The following is a 21669-nucleotide window of genomic DNA, read 5'->3' on the forward strand; positions in this document are numbered from 1 at the left end:
TCCTGCTGCCGCTGCCGCCAAGCTCTCCGCCGCCCGGCCCCACCTTTAAGTTTTTTTCCTGAAATTTCCCTTAAAATGAAGGTGCGTGTTATACGCCTGTGCGTGTTATACGCCAATAAATACGGTATGTTTGTTTGTGGAACAATTGTGTTTAGTTCTGTCTTTGGTTTATAGCTCTTTTGCATTAAAATTTCCCTAGATTGCCAAATTTAAATGAGAAACATATATTCACATTTATTTTTTTTATAATTTGATGAGTATCCTTTAAGCTGGATTTCAGATCAGTTTCCATAGTAACCATCTATGGTGTCATCAGCATTATGATTTCATTGTAGAATAAACTGGGTACAAAATATTTCTTTTAAAAAAGAAGGTTTTTTTATAAAGCAATAATACAATGTTTGTGCTTGTACTTGAAAGTTGGAATTAATAGATTTTATATCCCTCTTTTTTTAAAAAAATGTCCTTGTGCACTATGCACAGAAATACATGTGTATGTGTTCACACATATACACATATATACCATACTCACAAATCTCCAGTATAAAGGGAATTTATTGATAGGATTGATTATATTTGTTATCCACACACACACTCAGTTTATGGCATGAACAAACAGAATGGATAAATGGCATAAAACTTTAACAAACAGCTTACTTTTTCCATGACTACTAAATCAAATCAATCTCCTAATTTGCTTTGTTTTTTGAAAAGTCATTTGCAAATAACCATTGATACTGTATTTATTAAATTAACAGTGAAATTTTATTTCTTAACTTTTGGCTTTATTTCTACCCTGTCTCATAAAATGTTTATGAAACCAACTTCCTTTATCAAAGAGATTTGTTATCAGTTGATGATATTGCATACATGCTAATTTATTTTAGATGTTATTGAGATACAGCGTAATATGTCAATATACAGCATATTGGATAGTTATACTTTAGTGCATGCTTCTTGGTTCATGGACATCACTGAACATTTTCATGCAACAATTGAACAACCCTTTGTCTGGGATAGTAGCAGGATTCCTGCCCCAGGCAGGGTGTTGGATTAGAAAACTCCACATCCCTTATAACTTATCTATTTGTTTGTTTGTTTATTTGTTTTATTTGGGAAATGTATATGACAACCTACTCGCTCACAGTGACTATTGGCAGCTCACAAGCAATAAAAACACAGTATAGAAAGTAAAATAAAATAAAAAATAAAGAAAGAACAATAAACCCACCAGCTCCCAGCAACAGCACATAATCAAATGAGCCATTTGATGGGCTCTGTCCCACTCTGAGTTCCTTAAGCCTCTGGCAATCTCAAGTCTTCAGGGCCTTACAAAAGAGTGTCAAAGTGGGGGCCAATCTAATTTCTGAAGGGATGATATTCCAAAGGGAAGGAGAAGGATGGAGAAGGCCCTTCTTCTGTGTCCTGCCAGATGTACCTTCTTAGGGATGGAACCGGCAACATTCCTTGCCTCCCTGCTCTGGTGGGTCAGGTGGATGTGACCGGCAAGAGACAGTCCCTCAGATAACCCGGTCCCAAGCCAGGCTTTGAAGGTGACAACCAGCATCTTGAATTGCACCCAGAAGCAAATTGGCAACCAGTGCAACTCCCTCAGGAAAAGTGACACGTGCATGCCGAGGTCTGCACAAAACCTTTCAGGCTGCTCCATTTTGAACTAACTGGAGCTTCTGATGCTTTTCAATGGCATCCCCATGTAGATTGCATTGCAATAGTCAAGGCAGGAGGTGACTAAAGTGTGAGTGACCATGAATAGGGATTGTTGGTCCAGGAAAGGACGTAACTGGAACACAAGGTGCAGTTGCTGAAGGGCCCTCCTGACCATGACTGCCACCTGTTCCTCAAATAGGAGTCATGAGTCCAGGAGAACCCCCAGATTAGACATTGGCAGCGCCATCCCATTCAAAACCAAAGGTGGCAATTGTCCATGGACTAAAGAAGTCCAGAATCAGAGTCATTCAATCTTGCCAGGGTTCAGTTTCAGCCCGTTGCTCCCCATCCGGCCCCTAACAACCTCCAGGCATAGTGAGAAGGAGGTCACGGCATTACTTAACTCATGATGGGCTGAGATAGCTGAATATCATCAGCATATTGATGATATATCAGTCCATGGTGATGGATGATCTCACCCAGCAGCTTCATATAGATATTAAACAGAAGCAGAGAGAGTACCAAGAGACTGCCCCACAAAGCAGTGGACAAGGGCTGGATCTCTCACCTCCTATCAACACCAACTAAGGTCGGCCATAGAGGAAGGAAGTGAATCAGGACAGCACAGAGTCCCCCCCCCCACTCCCAACTCTCAAAACCGTTCCAGAAGGATACCATGGACAAGGGTATCCTTCTGGACCACCAAGAAGTCAAGTAGAGTAAGGATGGATGCACTACTCCATCTTGCTCCCACCAGAAATCATCAAAAAGCACGACCAATGCCATTTCCATCCCATATCCAGTCCTGAATACTGACTGGTAAGGTTCTAGACAATTCGTTTCATCCAGAAACCTCTGGAGCACCTACTCGACAACCTTCCCCCAAAAGGGAAGATTGGAGACAAGTTGGAAATTATCCGACAGGGTGGAATCCAGCGGCTTCTTAAGAAGAGGGAGGACAACAGCATCCTTAAAATGCTAGGGCACTACTCCCTACTGCAGGGAAGCACCCACATGTCACTTCCCAGGAAGCTTTCACAAACCTGGAGGGGCATGGGTCTAAAACACAGATGCTTGCATGCATACTCCCTAAGAACCTGTACACTTCCTCAGTAGCAGCAGAGTCAAACAATTCCCAGATAACTGGGCAGGATCTGCCCCAGGTCCCTCTACCACGCTGGCATCTAACTGGGAACGAAGCTGAGCAATTTTGTCTTCCAGAAAACCAGCAAATTCCTCAGCAGGTGGACCTCTGTATCCTCCTTTATGATTCTGTAGTTCTAATTGGAGTTCATCATGCATATTTATTGCTAACTCTCATAACTATTACTTCAAACCAGCTAGGATTCCTGAAATATAAATATTCATAATGCCTTGGCAAAGAGGCTACTATAATTTTTTTGTTGACAGTCAATTCTCTTTTTCTAACATTGTGGAAATACCACAATAACCCCAAGGTTCTTGTTTTTGTCTGTGTGTTTTAACTTCCTAGGAAAACCAAATATACCATATATCTTTCTTGTCCAAAGGCCATAATAATGATTTAATAAAGGTTTGATGGGTACAGTTAGAAACAAGTATAGCGTGAGGGCAATTCGGAAATAAACCTCCATTTGGTTATCAGTGACAGGCACTTGCAGATACAAAACTTTTATTATACACATTAGAAAACTGCAACATTACATTACTTTTTGACATAACCACCATTCAAATTGAGGCACTTGTCATAACATCTTACAAGGTTTGAAATTCCTTAGTAGTAATCGCTCAGCACCAAATCTGGGCTATGGGGGGGGGATCAAAAACATCCCAACGGAACTGCTTCAAAAGTTCTTGTGTGAGTCTAGCGGTGTGCGGGCTAGCATTATTGTGAACCAACACCACACCAGAAGTGGTGCCATAGAAAATCACACCAAATATGAAGATGCCAAAGGAGTACTGCTAGTGAAATTACTATTAATTTATACAGCCAGTAAACATTTTAAAAACTACATTTCTATCATAAAAGAATTCTCAATTCCCTAATTTCATTGCAGTAGTTTCACTGCAGTTTTTTCATCTGTTCTTAAGAATTAAGGTAATGTTTTCTAATTTGTGAAGTAATTCATTGATTATATTGTACATTTTAGATTTTAGCCTTCTTTCACAAGTGTTTTACATTATAAATTCAGAATATAATGTTTTTCATCACATTCTCTTAAAGTGTAAAAATATATTGAAAAATACAACATTGTAATGCTGGAACATTCCAATAAATTGTCAAATTTTTGAAATTGTAATTCAAATATTTACATTGATAAAAATATGGCCATTCAGCTGTAACCTGCAGTCACCTATGAGATATGAAATAACAATCTCTGAGAAAACAGCAACTGCTGTTATCTAACATGGATTATTTTGACCTGGATTTTTTTTTATTTTCAGGTAGTAATCTATAATGTGTAGAATTTATGCTTGTGGAACATTTTGTCAGGGACATGAAGTTGATGGATACATAGTTACACTTTTGGATAGCATCCATCTTTGGACACTAAACAAGCTTTTATTTTAAGAAGCTGTCACAAGGCTGCAGGAATACATCTTATGTCCAAAAGAAAAAGGCATGCTTATCTTCTGTTCATAGTAGTTAGTGTATAATTGCAATAATTATTTAAATATCTCTTTAAATATCTCAATAGTTAAATATCTGGTGGTTTTCCTGTCACTTATAGGTTAATATGATTGTGTAGGCATTTTGTCTGCTCTTGTCTCTAATCTGGGACAAGATTCTTGGTTGCTGCTCCCTCCAGGTACTCTGGGTTTTATTGCCAATTTTATAGCTATTGTGAATATGAAGCCACCCACAATCATGGAATCATGCAACCTAGAGTTTAATAAATAAGTAAGTACTGTATATTTTAAAGGTACCATTAAGTCCTGGAGTTCTGTGCAGTTTCAGTTCTTAAATTGCTTTTTTATTTTTATCTACTGTTATGGTTTAATTAAAAACATTTTTGTTGAACTTTAGCTTTTATAATATTCAAGTATTTTTCAAAGTTTTGCATGTCAGATGTCTATTTACTATATAATAGTGGATAGTATTTAACAAATCTCCATCATGTCCATCACAGATACTTGTCTAGTTCTATCATGTTAGTAATAGTTCTCTTCTATTGGTTTTGTTTGTTTGTTTGTTTGTTTGTTTTGCAATTGTTGGGCTGTTTTTGTATCATTTATGTTTTCTAGATTCTAGCATTGTTTTGAATACTCACAAGATTGTTTATAGGCAGACGTCACATGAAATGATGTGACAGTTTGGAGCTATACAGACAAACAGATCTGGCTACAACATGAAAACATGAAAATAAATGGAAGTGAACTTAATACTTAATAGATCAGTCGTGGACTGCAATTTACTGGAGTTAAGAGAGAGGATGGAATGCATGACAAAATGATATATAGATATGATTTGATATGTGATGATATCACTAAGACAGAGCAAGTCCTTTCAAACTGATGCATTTTTCAAATACTAAGGGAGCACTAGTGAGTAACAAAGTGGCTTTTAATATTTAATGAGAGTGAATTCTTTTGCTTCAACTCTGTTTAATCTTTTCATCCTTTTCACCCGGGGGAGGTTCACCTGACAATATAGAGTAGGAAGATACAGAACATTTTTATGGTCTTGTTTTAAACTCATTAGATAATGCCGTCACAAATGGTGCAGTGTTCCATGACAAGTTAAATATAGTATCTGTAATAACAGTGCTTACAACCCAGTAAAGGGACTGAGAAAGAAAGATGACCATTTTCTGTTTTCCTCTTTATTTCCTGTTTTCATTCTTTATTTCCTCTTCATCTTTTGAGGATAAAAATGGGGATATATTTGGAACTGAAAATATTATTAAGTATGGTACACATTCTTATAAAATAGTCACAAAGCAAATTTTGGTGATTTTTTTAATGAATGTTGGAATGAATATTATAACAATTTCTAAGGCTATTGCCAGACTGAGGAAATCTATTCCGTTCATGTTTTTTTCTGAAATAAATATATCAGAAGTGTTAAATTTCCAAATTATGCAAATAGTTTCAGATAGCCACATGTACAGCATATCCACATGAAATTACTAAAGAATACCAATATTTAGTGCTACTTACACTTGACAAACAGGAAATATTTTTCTCAATCAAATAGGCATAAAATTAATTTTTGAGTTTTTTCCCATGGGTTTCTTAGAGTTTTTTCCCATGGGTTTCTTAGAGAAGTTAATTTAAGTCATTGACCTCAATTAAATTCTGAATATGTATTTAGGTTATAATAAACTACAGTTTATCTTGTTTCTTTAGTGGTATAATGAGAGCAAAAGACTATATAATAAGTTACATACATAATCAGGCACATAACCTTAAATCATGTACTGTACATGAATGAGTTATGATAGTTACATATGTTCTGATATATTTCAATTCTACTTTGATGGTCACTGTCATTCCTTATTTGTTACAGATGACTGGTATGAACAACTGTATCCTCTAATAGTTACACTGAACGACTGTATTGGAGAAGTGGTGATAAGGGCAAAGCAATCAATGTCTTTTGTTCTGCTTCAGGAGCTTGCATGTTGTTTGCCACAATGTTTAATGTTGACACTAAGAAGAGATATAGTCTTCAGTCAAGCAGTAGGTGTTTTCTTTTGATAATCCTTTGTTTTATTGAAAAATAATAGATGTAAATCATGTAAGCTTTCATTGAACCAACTTTAAGGACAACAAAGAATATCTTCGTAACTCTGGAGCATCCTTCTTCAACCTGGTTTCATATCATTGTGTTGAACTACAACTCTCATTATCTTCAGTCAGCAAGTTTGTTGGAAAATTTGAAAATTGTAGTACAACACATCAAAAAGTTCAGTCTTTTCAATGACATGTTCCTTCTGCTCTCCATTGATAGTTCACTGTCCATTGATAGATATAACCCTGAGTGCCTGCTTATGAGTTATACTCATTGGAAGAGTATTCTACTGGCAAAGTGTTAGTCATATGGAATGCTTACCACATATTTCAGATATTCAGACACAAGATTGGTATTTATTATAAAATGCTCTTTTTTGCCAATTCATCTGAATCCAATACTCACATTTTTATGGCTTTCTCTGGCTATGTTCTGCAATATTGAACAGTGCTTGTTTATTTACTTCAAGAAGCTTCCTTATTTCTTTTTCATGATGATTTATAAGCCAAATAAATAAATGGTGAACAAACAAATCACGTAAATAGTTACTTAGAGAAAACTACAGAGGACATTATTGTGCCAGTAAGATTGAACACTTCAACCCTGCTAGAAAACGTAGCCACATATAGAAATAATTTGTCTATAATATCTGCAACCTAGCCCTCCTGAAGGAATTATAAAAATTGTAAGTCACTTCAATAATTATATTCAATTATAATTGAATGGTCCATATTAAAAATGATCATAAAATAACATTAAGGATTTAAAATGATTTTATAATAATTAGTTGTATTCAACTATCACTGTCTAAGCAAGAAATAGTTTTTTTGTCTATATAGTCACAAATCCAAATGGCAGTGCTTATGCTATTTAAACGTGAAGCTTTTCAGCCTATTTTCATCTCACAATAGCTGAGATCAGCTTTCAGCAGCATCATTGAAACCTGACACTTCAGATTTTATAAAACTGCCAATCTCGCAGAAGTGGTTCTTTGTTTAAAAATCAAAGAATTATCTTTTACTGTCACAGCAAGAGAAGCTTAGTTCCTGGCCAATAATAGTTTAAAGGCAGCAACAACTGGAGGTACACATAAGCCTAGTAGAAAGAAAGAAGTGCAAAATATGCCTGTTTACTTTCCTTTTTCTTTACTTTGAGGATTGATTACTATTATAATGCAATTATTTATTTATTTTGTTCATTAATTATATATAATGTATTATAATGTATTATTTTTAAATGAGAAAAAATTTCCATGGAAAGTATTAAAATTGATACTGAAAGATCTGAAGTCCTTGACAACAGAATAGCAGTGAAACAAAAAGAGTAGACAAAAGCTAAGCTCCTGTTGATGTGATAGAGAAATCCATGTAGTATTTTTGGCAAGAATATGTACTAATCAGGTCCAATATTACTTTAATTATGGCCACTGAACTTACAAACAGCAACTGCTGGAAGTTTGCTTATTGGGCTGATTGATTTATATCCCTCCTTTATTTTATGCTTGAAAATAGACCAGCCAATAACAAAACATACAACATACTTAAATATAGAATAATAAGGCTACCAAAATATATTTCAGTTCAAAGAAAGAATTTATCCAGTGCTTTGGCCCAGTGCTTAGGAGTTTTCCAAGGCATCTCAGGAGGCCAACATAGTTAAAGACATCCAAATTATAAATGTTTTTGAGATCAGCCAGTATCAGCTGAAGGAAAAGGAAAATAAGTACTAGAGCAACAGCTCCTTTTTTGTTTGATCCATGGGTCCATGTTACTCTCAGCATGATGAAATAGGATCCATGGCTGATTGATAGGGTTGCTTTGGTTTTCTAGGTCCAATCTGTATGCATAATTTACATAAAACTAAATTATGTCTGCTATAGGGTGTCTTTTATAGCTTTTGTTTTTTAATTTGGAAAAAGTACATGTTTTCAATTATCAGTTGAAGAATGAAAAGTTATACATTGAATCAAAGTGGCATAAAAATAACTATATTTATAAGGAAATAATTAAAATGCACGTTTTAAGATGAGATTTGGCATCTAATATCCCTTCTGAAGCTCTGGATTGTAACTATTATAAGCCTCATTAGCCATATTAATATGATCTGATAGAAATTTGTTTTTAGACTTGTAGCCCCTTTTCCGAAAGTTCCAATTGGCATACATAGCACTCTTTTCTCCGCCATCTTCATCATCAACACTCCCTCAAATAACAAACCTGTGCTACTTCTGGTGGAAAATTATTAATCCAAAGTTACCCAGTGAATTTCTGTGGTTAAGAGTAGACATGAGCTTGTGATTTCTGGGCATGATTTTGAATGTAAACATCAGGAAGATACCAGCTTATGATTAATAAAAATCCAAGTACTTACCCTCTTTCTTGCCATATTCTTTCAAGACTAATTTGTATGGCAGTGAGCCACTGAGCCAGTGGTTCTGATTTGACTTATATAGTTATAATAATAATTATTATAATAATTATTATAACTTTTGACTGAAACAATTAATATATTTATTTGTGTGGTTATTTTCATTAACCTAGCTTGCTGGATTGGTCTGTGGATTTATCATCAAGTTACACTCTGGTTTATGTGATCAAGGCTTCCTCCAGCAACTTCATACAGTGGGCCTAATTGTTCAGTATGAAGGACTTCTCAGTACATATAGTAAGTATGCACCTCAGATAACTGCATTTATCCATATGACATCTATGAAGGGTCAAGTCTGAGATTTTTTCTAAAATTACATTTCTGCTTAGGACTCAGATTTCTCTTACCTGACCATTGACTTGGTTATGGCTCTTTGCATTGATTGCACTTTTGAATGTTGGGGGCAAGTTGGAGGTAGTACATCCATCCTTCTTGAGTTCTCAGTGGCTTTTGATATCAACAATCTTGGTATTCTTCTGAGATGGCTCTGGGAATGGGGGTCAGTGATATGATGTTGTGTTGGTTTTCTTCTTTCCTCTACAACTGGTTCCAGTTGCTGTTGATAGAAAAGAAAAGATCCAGCCAGTGGCCCCTCGTGTTTTACATCTACATGAAACCACTAAGGTCATCCAGTGGTTTAGGATGAGGTATCAACAGTATGCTGATGATATTCAGCTTTATATCTTTACCCCAAGCCACCCAAGTGATGCATGGAGGTTTTGTCTCAATGCCTGGAGACTGTGAGAGTTTGGTGGGGCACAACAGGTTTCAACTCAACCCAAGCAAGTTTGAGTGGTTCTGGGTTTTGGGAACTCCTACTTCCAAAGAGTTTCCTCTTTGGTTTTAGAATGGATGGCACCACCCAGAGAGAACTGGTGCACAATCTGGGGATTCTCCTGGACTGATGTCTCTTGTTAAAAGAGCAGATGCAACTATAACTGAGAAGACCAACTACAACTTCAGGTTGTGCATTATTTGTCCCTATTCCTGGATCAGGAGAAGACTGCTTATGGTCACTAATGCCTTTGTGACCTCCAGACTGCATTACTGCATTGCACTCTACACGGATCTACTCTTATCATCAATGGGAAAAATATTGAAGGAATCAAGCTGTTCTATGGAAATAACATAAAGAGTTTGAATGAAAAAGATAATTAGAAATACTTAAGTATGCTTTAGACATCAAGCATACTGAAGTCAAGAAGGTTGATAGGGAACTCATCAAAAGAGGGAAGAAGAGCTTAAAGTACAAACTCAGTAGTGGAAATCTATCAAAATACCTGAGCAATTCCAATCATTAGATATATAACTGGAATAATGGAATAATCAAGCTGATCTCGAAACCATGGATAGAAAGACCATAAAAATAATGACAACGAATCATGCCCTTCATCCATACAGCAATGTTGAGACTCTTATTTACCAAGGAACATAGATGGACGGGGAATGTTGGAATTAAACCAGAAAGTTGAAGAAGAAAAAAAGTACATTGGAAAAATATCTAACAAAGAGTGAAGATGCACTGAAGCTAGTACACCATGAAGATTTATTGAATATCAAAGAGACCAAACTGGCTGCTGAAAAAAAGAGCCCATAGGCTGATTCCAAACAAAGGAATGACAAAGTAGCAATAATGGTGCATTGAAATATCTGCAAGAAATACCATTTGCTTGTAAGCAAGAACTGGTGCGATGAAAAAATAGATGAAGTAATAGAAAAGGAAGGAGCTGTGCTCTGGAACATTAAAATTCAAATAGACAAGCATCTGCCACACAGCACCACTTAACAATGATTGATAAATAAGGTAAAAAAGTCTAGATAGTGGACATTGCAATACCTGGAGAGAGCAGAAGAGAAGAGAAAGAAATGGAGAAAATCACAAAATATAAAGACTTGCAAATAGAAGTAGCATGGCTGTGGCAAAAGAAAGCAAATATACTACCAATAGTAATGGGCTCCTTGGGCCCAATCCCGAAATATCTGGAGTACCACTTGGTATTGATAAAATCACTATCAGTCAATTGCAAAAATCAGCTTACATTCTGTGACGATACCTTTAACTTCCTTAAACAATATCTGTCAATCCCAGGTCCTTAGGAAGAATGCAATAGGTGGACAAAAATACCAAATCCAGCCTAAACATCTTGCTAACTGTAACAAATCAGAATAAACAAAATTTCCATCTGTCAATTACAAAAGACCCCATTACTTGGATCTGCAAATGTACTGTGCCAATGTGTTACAGTCTCCTAGATTGTTGGGAAGAACTTGATGCAAATGAAAGCCAGCATCAGTAAAAGAATTGTAGCTATATACTTTTACCTTGTATATAATAATATCCTAAAACCCCGAATGGTGGCTTTTATGCAATAATGAGGAAAAAGATGAATTTATTCACAAAATGTGCTCATAGTGGGTTCACATAACATACCACACCAAATTAAACAAACCTTATTTATGGCTTGGTGCAATATGTCAACCTAGATTTAGGTTTGCATCTGTTTTTGTAAATAAATGTCCCAAATATATTGCTAGCATGTGGGGAAGTAGAAATATAAATAGAAGTTGTAAAACATAATAAATATCTAGAGACCTGTTGTTAATGTGCAAATAAAGAAACCCATAATAAGCAAATAATTAAGGCGAAGAACTTTACCACTTTTTGTAAATACATGGTAAAAGTAGATATATAGAATTGCTAGCCATGTATATTTTGTTTTCTTTTTTATTTAAAATTATTTTTTCATTATAGGTGATGAAATTGGGATGCTAGAAGATATGGCTGTGGGAATATCAGACTTGCAAAAAGTCGTGTTTAAAATAACTGAAACTAAATCAGATGACCTATTGCCTGTTATAACTGGAAGACGGTACATATTCTCTGTTCTTTAAAAAAAATGTTAATTTGATGTGCAAAAAAAATTGAAAGGGAAGTTATGTGAGACAGAAATCAGAATGAACACCTTTTAAGGAAATTGCAGGTCTCATTAAGGAGAAAAACTCCTTTTATTTTAATTGTGTAATTTTATATTGTCAAAAATGGGAGAGGGAAGAATATGTGTCTTTATTTTTGTATGCAAAAACTCAGCAGCATGTTTTTTGATGCTTGAATATAGATGTTTCTTTGCTATCTAAGACCAAACCTGGTGTAGGCCCAACAAAAGATTAAGATTAGAGTACAAGTAAATGGAGCTTGTCCATTACAGTCGCATGTTGCAATGGCCGTTAAGTAAACATCTCACTTAACCCCACATCGCTGCTTTCCCCTATGCAATTGTTAAACAAACATGCAGGTCATTAAGTGGAGCACTGAGTGCTTCAGGAGTGAGGGAGGTCCTTGGACGCCTAGCACAGGCCCAGGCTCACCTTCCTGGACCTCCTAAGCCTTCTCCCACCCCCCAAGGCACCCGGTGCTCTGTCCCCTGTCCTTCAGGGTCCCCCAAGTCTCGGCCTGCTCCCAACTGGCTATTCAACCAGGCAAGGGAGCCTAAAGCTGGTCAGCAGAAGCAACTGGGCACATGGTGGACAGATAAAGCCTGTTGGCTGAGGTCTACTTCCCATCTGGCCACCCCGGAGACTTGCAGGACACAACCTGCTCCTCAGCCAGCTCCAGAGCCAAGCAGAACCCACCTTTTTGTTTTTTGCAGAGAGTCCAGTCGATGCAATGTGAGGCCCAGCTTAGTTTTCTTGTAGAGGCTGCCAACTTCATGGCAACTTTGTGCTATTCTCCTAGCAAGTAGTACTTAAACTCCACCAACAAAGGAATCCTCCTTAAAAAACAGAGCATCCACAAACAAACTGAGGGGGTTGTTAGGTTGTTAGGTTACTTAATGGCCATTACAGCATGCAACTGTAATGGACAAGCTCCATTACAGTCACATCTCGAGGACTACCTGTATTTTTCTAATCTTAATCTTCTGTTGGGCCTAACCTATGAGATATCGTTGCTATAATGTCTAAATTAAAATACAACAGCATGCCAGAAATAAATTTCCTGCATTTTCAGAGTCAGTGACTCTGTGGCAAAGGAAGAAACACTATGCAAGACTGTGTTTTAGGCACATTTGCCAAGTGGAAGCAGAGTTCTTAATAAGCTTATCATCATTACCAACTCAGGGTACAAAATGTTGTGCAGAAAGTTTCTGCTAAGGAAATATCCCCATGGTGTGGAAAAATAGCATTGCCACAAAAATTGTGCCAAGGCACCTTCTGTTGGTGGAGTTTCATTACTTTTTTTAAATGTTCTGCTTCTGAGGAAGCCATAACTGTCTTGCATCCCATTCTATCCCATTCAAACTCCTGTAAGAGTAGCTAGCAAGGATTTCATCAGTGCAATTAAATATTGCAGAGTTCCCAAACTCTACAGTGCCACAACCTTATAAAATGACATATGATTTTTTGTGATTCCGTCCATGAATAAAATTAATGAGCTATTTCCCTTTGTTCCAGTGAATGAAGTAGCTAACAGTTTAGCAGGTGTCAGTTTAGCATTACGTGAGTTTCCTCTCCCATTTATTATTCCCTGTACATAAATTAGAGTCCTGCTAGAACTTAATCCCAGCAGGAACACGTTCTGGCATCAATTCAGCTTTGCATGCACAACCCATGCAGGACTCTGACTTTGTGTGTGGAAGCTTTATGCCTCACATCACAGATTACTACTAGAACTTATTCTCATAGATGGCTTGTCCACAGAGACTAAACTGAGTTCTCACAGGGCTGAAGCTTTGTTTGCACAAGACTTAGGCCTAAAAATCATAATGCAGATATCTAGCCAGCATTCCATCTTGAGAAAATGGCACTGGTCATAGCTGGACACTGTGGTGAAACCATGGCATGCCAAGCTATAAAATAAAGCCTAAATTAGGCTCTTGATCAAAGCAGCAGTCCTCCAGTGCATAAGTAGAAAGGAAAATAAAAACACAGCTCCAGGTTAAGAAATTCCCACTCTCTTCCCTCCCAAATACATGCTATACTTCTGTCTCTTTCTCTCTCTCCACTTTGGATCTCAGTGCATTTTGCAATTTATGCAAGATAGTTTCATTCACTCACTCACTCACTCACTCACTCACTCACTCACTCACTCACTCACTCACTCACTCATTCATTCATTCATTCATTCATTCATTCATTCATTCAGTATAGCAGTCTTTATATCATAATGCCCTTTTTGCTCTTCTCTGCTCATGGGATCATGGAGTCTATAAAGCTAAGGGGAAAGTAAAAGTCAGAAGCTTCCAGGAATTCCCTGCAGGTTACTCTTCTTCACTGCCTCCCAAATCCCCTTTCTTCCACACCCATCATTACCATTCTTCCCATTACCCTTCATTTCTATCTCCTTTCTATTCTTACTCTCAATTTTGCAGACTGACTCAGCATTATACAATGTCTTCCAAATGTAAAAGAAGCAATTCTGCTTTGCAGCACACATGCATTTCCACACATACACAGTACAGGGCATTTAGAAGTACAAAAGAAATAGAATTACAAGAACATTAGCAGCAGTGTACATTCAGAATGCTGTATAGTTAGAGCTGAATAGGTTTGGATAGAAAGTTTGTTCAAGTTGAGTGTGACTTTTGATGTCTATAGAATATGTCCATAAAGTTTTTTAGGTAGCATTGTGGAAATAGTTTGTCAAATCTTCTCAGGAGATTTTTTAAAAAATTTCCCTATCAGCCAGAGACCACTGCTCATTTCCTGATCATCAGATCCAAATCTAGCACAATTTAAATGTTTCAAGATAACTATAATACTGTAGATCGGGGGTCCCCAACCCCTGGTCCGTGGACCGGTACCAGGCCGTGGCATACCAGCAACTGGTCCGCACAAACAAGCAAAGCCCCATCCATGGGATACAGGCAGTACACAAAACCGGTCTGTGGAAAAACCTTTCTCCACAGAACTGGCCCAAAAGGTCGGGGTCCTCTGCTGTAGATGCTACCACATACTTCTTATGGAAAGGGACAGAGAAATAAACATGAGTTAATGCTGAAAAGATGTAGGGAGGGAAGAGACAAAATGGAAATATTTTTGGCTTTTTTTGTTTGGTTTTAAGTTTATGTTTCCTTCCTTCCTTGCTTTCAATTTCTGTTTCTTACTGTATGTGAAAAATATGTTTGGTGAAGTTGAATATAATAATAATGAAAACAATAATAACTACGAACTTCTTATAACCTTGAAATTGCCAAATTTTTACAATTAAAGTTTCTTTGTTTACACAAATACTGTGGATAATAGATGAACTGTGTTGGTGCATCTATAAAGCGATGGCAGAAAGATTATACTGTAAAACCTCTACTGGCTACAATAAGTGGTGCAATTGTATTCATAATTCAAATTTGGAAATTCTGAGTGTCCTGGAATTTCTGCAAAAAAATAAAAATTAATTAATCTCGGTCATAAAAAAATCTGATACTAGATATTACCAGATGATCTGATCAATACTAATAGGAAATAGTATTTAAAAATCCCATTATCACTGCCTAGTTCTGCAGCCTATAATCTGATGATTTCTTAGATTTTCAATTGAAAATAATCAAAGTGCACTTATGAGAAAGTGAGACTTTAAAATCAGTAATCTGAGTGTTTTCAAGGTCTGGTTTCTTGGCAAATAGAGAGAAATTTGAAATACTGACTTCCTTTTTGTACTGTCTTCTTTGTCTGTATTCAAAATAATTTGAAACTCGTTTCAGTTTCTGAAGTTATATAAAATATATTACTGCACTGGGCTCTAGGTGCCCTCAAGGAAGTAAACATGTTTGTTTATACATTTGTTTATAATTTCTTTCCTGTGTTCTATAAATGGACACTAGCTCATACATATGCTAATACATCCCTAAAATGATTTTCTAAATTATTTATAGAGTATAGACACATTGCAATCTTGTGCTTTCTATAGTGCTGGATACCTTTCTAAGTGTTTATTATAGTATTTTGCAGATGTACAACAGAGATTTTTTTTCTATATTTGATTTTTTAAAAACAAGCATTTTAACAATAATTATTCCCTTGGCACCTACATTTTACCTTTTCTAAGTTTGTAGGAGGGAGCAACCTTTTTTCTCATAATTTTTATTGGATTTAGTTTTTCATCTCACTATATTTGATTCTACATACAGACCTTGAATTATAGTCATTCATTTAATATCATTCAAAGTTACAATGAACTGAAATAATGACTTATGACCATTTGCCACACTTACAACCATTGCAGTGCCCCATAATCATGTGATCAAAATTTGGATGCTTGGCAACTGGCTTGCATTTATGACAGTTGTAATGTCCCAGGGTCATGTGATCAGCTTTTGCAACTTTCTGACAAGCAAAGTCAATGAGAAAGCCAGATTCACTTAACAGCCATGTTACTAATTTAATAACTGAAGTGATTCACTTAACGACTGGCAAGAAAGATCGTAAAATGGGGCAAAATTCACTTAACAATTTCATCTTGCTTAGCAACCAAAATTTGGGGATCAATTGTGGTTGTAGGTCGAGGACTAACAGTACTGTAAACAATGTGATGGTAGCTCCAGTGATTAGTAGAAGCACTATATAATATTTTTATTTTAATATTTTATTAGAGGTATTTTTAACTTAACTTATTTATTTACTGAGCTTATCTAATAATTTTTTCTAAGCCAGATAAGGGTTCTGAATTTCAGACCAATTTGTTTTATAAATGTGGATACTAAAACATTAATTGCTCTGTTGGCAGGAAGCCTTCAGGCTGGATTTATGGAACCATCAGGGGATTAATAGTACTGGGCTGTTAATTGAGGCAATAGGTACAAAATATTTTGATCTATGATATAATATGAACCCTCAGCTATCCCTTTTCAAAATCATTTGTGACCTTTACTCCTTTTTATTTAAAACTCTTATATGCTACCCATTCCTTTAATGCAGGGGTGTCAAACTCAATTTCATTGAGAGCCGCATCAGCATTGCAGTTGCCCTCGGGGGGCCGGGTGGGTGTGGCCAGGGTGGGTGCGGCCTACTGGTTGGGCGTGGATGAAGTGGGTGTGGCCTACTGGGTAGGCGTGGTCAGCTCTACATCATTTGTGTCAAGGTGCCTGTGGGGGTCTGGGCAGGAGTGGGATAGATCTGAGGGTCTCTGGCAGAAGGGGATGGGACCAGGGCAAGTGCCAAGGCGTGGTCCATTGGAGGAGCCTCACTGTTCCTCTCAGGCCATGCGGGGGGGGGCTTATGGAGCTAAGACTGAATGCATTTCAGCATAGATGGCCACCACAAAATTGTACATTGGCTCCTAGCCGGCCAGGGCCAAGGCAGAGGGGGCCGTTCCCTCACTGTTTCCAGGATAGCTTCGCAGGCCACATGAAACCACTTCTCAGGCCGCATCCGGCCCCTGGGCCTTGTGTTTGACATGTCTGCTTTAATGGATTTGCAGTAAAAACATAATAAGCCAATAATAATAAAAACAAGAAATCTTAAATACTGAAAAATAAATCGGCCAGTGCTTAATATTCAAAAAGTAAATTGTTAAAAGCTGAGTTAATAAATATAGATTTAGTCCCTTTTAAAATGTAACAAGGCATAATCTATACTGAGTTCAACAACATGGAATGTATCACGGAAAAAGCAAAGTTAATTGGTAATGGCAAACACATTCAGCAGGCATCTCATTTACAATCTAAGAGTACAAAATGAATATGCAGGAGTAGATGATCCTGTAAATAGCTTGGAGCTAAGCAAGGAAAGGTTTTATATGTGAATTTCTTAAATTAGGTCCAGCAACCAGCAATTAGTGAAGCTGTTTCAATACTGGTTATGTTGAATCTCTGAAAGCATTATCAGTTAAAAAATACTGCCTCATTCTGAACAATGTTTGGACTATCTTCAAGGATTGATCCACAGAGCATTTTATGATAATGCAATTACCATATAAAGTCACCAAGCCAAGTATTTTGTCTCTAAGTAGGGATGTCCTTGATTTATTACCAAAATCACTCAATCTTGTTACAGATATTTTGGGGCTATACACTACGCTGTACAATGTTGAATCCACAAAGTCACATAGACTGCAAATCTGTTTGTTAAAGCAGCTTGCAAATCTTCCAAACCCTGAAGTTCATTTTTTGGACTGAAACAATTCTATTTTGTTGACACTAATAGTTAGCTTATTCCTCCACATCCACTCTTTATAATTTGAAGACATTCAGTGGTTCTAGAATTGTCCAAGCTCACAAGAAAGGGGAAATGTGGCTAAGTAACATAAGGTTATTAATGACAAAGTGAGGCGTAAGGGTGTTAATGACAAAATGAGTGAAGCAATATAAGTAAAACAGTGACTCCAAACTACAGCTCCCTTAAGTGATCCTGGAAGTTATCATGTCAAATGGTATCAAAAGCTGCCCAGAGATTCAGAAGTGCCAATAAGATTGCACTACCCATTTCTCTCTCCTCATTCATTAGAGAAACCAAGCTTCTTGTATGTAACAGGAAACTTTCTTTGCAATATGGAACTACTAACAGTCTGGAAATAATTATTCTAGACCCTTCACTAAAGTTCTAATAGCTTTATTGTTGTCTCCTTGATGTGACATTCTCTAAAACATAAATGTTTACAGTTTGGATTTTCCCTATAATTACACTTTGATATGAAATCTACAAAAAAGTTGGTATGCCTGTACAACAATTACTTTACTATATAAAGTGGTACATTTTCTTTTGGGGTCTATCTTTAGAATCTAACAAATAAGCATTTTCTATATTTATTAATAGTTAATTGTTAAATCTAACCAATAAATAAATATAGAGCATTAAGAGTTATGGATCTTTATTCGTGAGGGGTTGCCAAGAAAATTATCCAGCTTTGGAAAGATTCCTATTCAATAAAGCAGTAAGAAAATGGTCAAATTTTTGTGAACGCTTGATATATTGCCAAGTTTGCTTTTTTGTCACTATTTTCTTTTATCTATTCCACTTTCAAATGCTGCATCTGCTTCTGGTACCTCATTCTCAACTCTGATGTCCTAAAGAAAAAAAAAGATTGTAAATGGTCAATTTCAGAAGGATCATTAGTGTTTTAGGCAATTATGCTCCAAATATTAAAATATTTATTGTTTATGGAAGGAACTGCAACATCAAATGTATAGAAATATATGGTTGTGATTAATTCTGATTGAGTTTAATAAAGAATATGTGAAATAGTTAGCATTTAAAAAGGTTTGTAAAATGAGCAATACAGTTACATATGACATAACCAGAAATGTGCCCAGCTGGTACCAACTGAGGCGAAGTGGCAGTTGTCGTTCAGGAATCTCTATTAGCCTTTGGGGGCTACTCTCTCTAAGCTTCTGGAAGTGAGACTTTTTCTGAGATTGGTTTGTGGGATCAGTTGGGAGTCTTGCTGCTTTTCTATCTAGAGGCCATCTCAGGACTGAGAGTAGAAAAAAAATGAAACTTTGACTTGGTTTTGCCAAGTATATAGATTTGTTGTTATAGAAATGACTAGTTATATACTAATGTGTAAAAGTAAAAAGTTGATGCTGGAATGTTATCTTCTACTGTACTAAAAAGAGTCAGATGTCAACACTTTTTTTCTTTCTTCCCTTGTATCTCATATCTTCTTTCCCCCCTCTCCTTTTCCTACCTTAATTTCCTATTTTTATTTTTCTTTGTATTTTAGATATTGATGAAACAATAAAAGTCATTAGGTGGAAAAAACATATCTGGTCTATGGAAAAGCATTTTCTCCAAGTTAAGAATAGCCCTGATCCTTTTGAATTTTGCAAATCCCTGAAAACTTAGCTTTGGCTTGAGAATTGGGCCAGAGCACTAGATGAGTCCATCTAGAAATGAAATGATTTGGATAAGAATAAGCTGTGCTAGGCTTTAGTTCTTCTGTATTGGATGTTTGTATGTTCTGTTTTTAATTTGTCTCCTTTAAGCCTTTAAGATTATGGACATTAACTATAAATGTTCACTCTCAGGGGTCTTTTGCTTCCACATAAGAAATAACAGATACTCCATTGCAAATTTCTCTATTGAAATTATTAAAAATGTCAGTATAATCAACATTGCAACTTCCAACTCTTCTGTATTTCTTTCTGAGGGATGTTGAGAGTCCTGGTAGATTTTACAAATATGCTTTTTTAATTGAAAAAGATTCTTCATTTATGAAAACATCCCATTTTTAAATATAGATTTTGTTGTCTACCAGCCTAGGAGTAAACCAGACTGAAAATATAGTTATTTTAAAAAAGTGAAACAACTCAAATTTAGTTTTGTCTTTTTGTTTTCATAGGGACCATTATGTAATAGAAATAAAGCTTCCAGAAAAGATGTTTGAATTGCTTCCTCAAGAGATTAAAGATGGGAAACTGCTCTATGTCTACCCAGTCCTCTTTAATGTTGGAATCAATGAACAACAAACCCTTGCAGAAAGGTAAATCATCAGGGTTATGTGTTGTTTTATATAGGAATAGAAAAAAATACCCATAGAGTTAGCATCCCATGAGATGATTAAATAATTGGTTATGATAACACCTAGAGAAGATGCAGCAAAGTAAGGAGAAATGATAAATTCATTCTGTTCATATCTGTATAAATTGTACATGATTAACAGCTGAATCTATAGGCAGCTTGGAACACGCTGCTTTTTTATAGGAACTACGGTATACAGTTTGAAACTCAAAAAATGCACAGAAAATACATGTGTATTTTGAATATATATATATTCAAAAATTATGCATATTTAAAAAACATAAAATTGTATATATTAGGAAATGAAGATTGGAAAATAGCTACAAAGAGTGCAAATCGGGGATTTTCTATTCATAAACACATTAAAATAGTGACACAAATACACAATTGAAAAAATATAATTTGAATAAAGCAAACTAAATATTTATTCATCTCTACCAGGAAGCCACTGGCTAGATAATTGTACAGGCACTATTTCATTTTTCAGAACATCCCATCCCATGAAAGGTTCATCCTTGTTGTCAGGAACTTTGATGCATGTTTATGACTGGAGTAATCGAAGTCATTTGAGAGAGAAAAAAGGACCATCTTAATATTCTCTCTGAACAGCAGGTCTGGGCCTAACAGTTCCTCTTTGTGTCTCAGAAACTGGTTAGTCAGCTACAGTGTATCTGAACAGATTTTCCAATTTTTAGTTCCAAATAAATGTTGACATCTTCAGCTAAATATAGAGAGCTTGTAGGCCATTCCACTTAACCTCTTCTGTATGGTACAACTTGCCATTCCAAGATTATGGTTAAAACAAATATTTTATAATCAAAAATTTAAAGCAAAAGTACTATAAACTGTTAAGATACACATAATTCCACCAGAAATCAAACAATTTTTTTAAAAAATCAAGACTTATTTATTCAGAGGGAGAATTGTAACAGCCTTTCCCCCAAAACTTGGTAACAAAGCCAAGGCTTAGCAATTTTTTAAAGATCCACAGGGATTTTGTCATCCAAATTTCCAATGAGAAGCTATTCCAGAGAAGGACAGAGCCAAAAAGCATGATTCATACGTTGCACATAATGTATGTTCTATTATTATATCGACAATAGTGAACATTTGAAGAAATAACCATTAATAATGTCTATATAATAGACCAGTGATGGCGAACCTTTTAGAGACCGAGTGCCCAAACTGCAACCCAAAACCCACTTATGCATCTTCGGGTGCCGGGTGGGTGTGGCCAATTGGGTGGGTGTGGCCCATTGACTGGGCGTGGCTGCGGTGGTAACGGCAGACTGGGTGGGACTAAAAAGTTCAATCAATTCCAACTTTGCAAGATCTTTTTTTTTCCCCGCAAGAAGTTGAAATTGACTGATTGATTGAACCTTTTTTTTTTTTTGCATACAGCGGCGGAGGCC

General features: G+C 36.2%; 1 protein-coding gene across 2 annotated transcripts in view; it reads left to right on the forward strand.

The window, feature by feature from the left end:
- INPP4B (inositol polyphosphate-4-phosphatase type II B) overlaps positions 1–21669 on the forward strand; it is a 134571-nt gene that overhangs the window by 80945 nt on the left and 31957 nt on the right. For both annotated transcript variants that reach the window (XM_015817180.1, XM_029284388.1), the window contains exons 16-19: positions 6158–6330; positions 8923–9046; positions 11562–11679; positions 20079–20219. In XM_015817180.1, coding sequence (XP_015672666.1) covers positions 6158–6330; positions 8923–9046; positions 11562–11679; positions 20079–20219 — 556 coding nt within the window. The remainder of the gene's footprint in view (positions 1–6157; positions 6331–8922; positions 9047–11561; positions 11680–20078; positions 20220–21669) is intronic.

Source organism: Protobothrops mucrosquamatus, unplaced genomic scaffold (genome assembly GCF_001527695.2).
Source record: "Protobothrops mucrosquamatus isolate PMUCROS unplaced genomic scaffold, P.Mucros_1.0 scaffold559, whole genome shotgun sequence".
NCBI lineage: Eukaryota > Metazoa > Chordata > Lepidosauria > Squamata > Viperidae > Protobothrops > Protobothrops mucrosquamatus.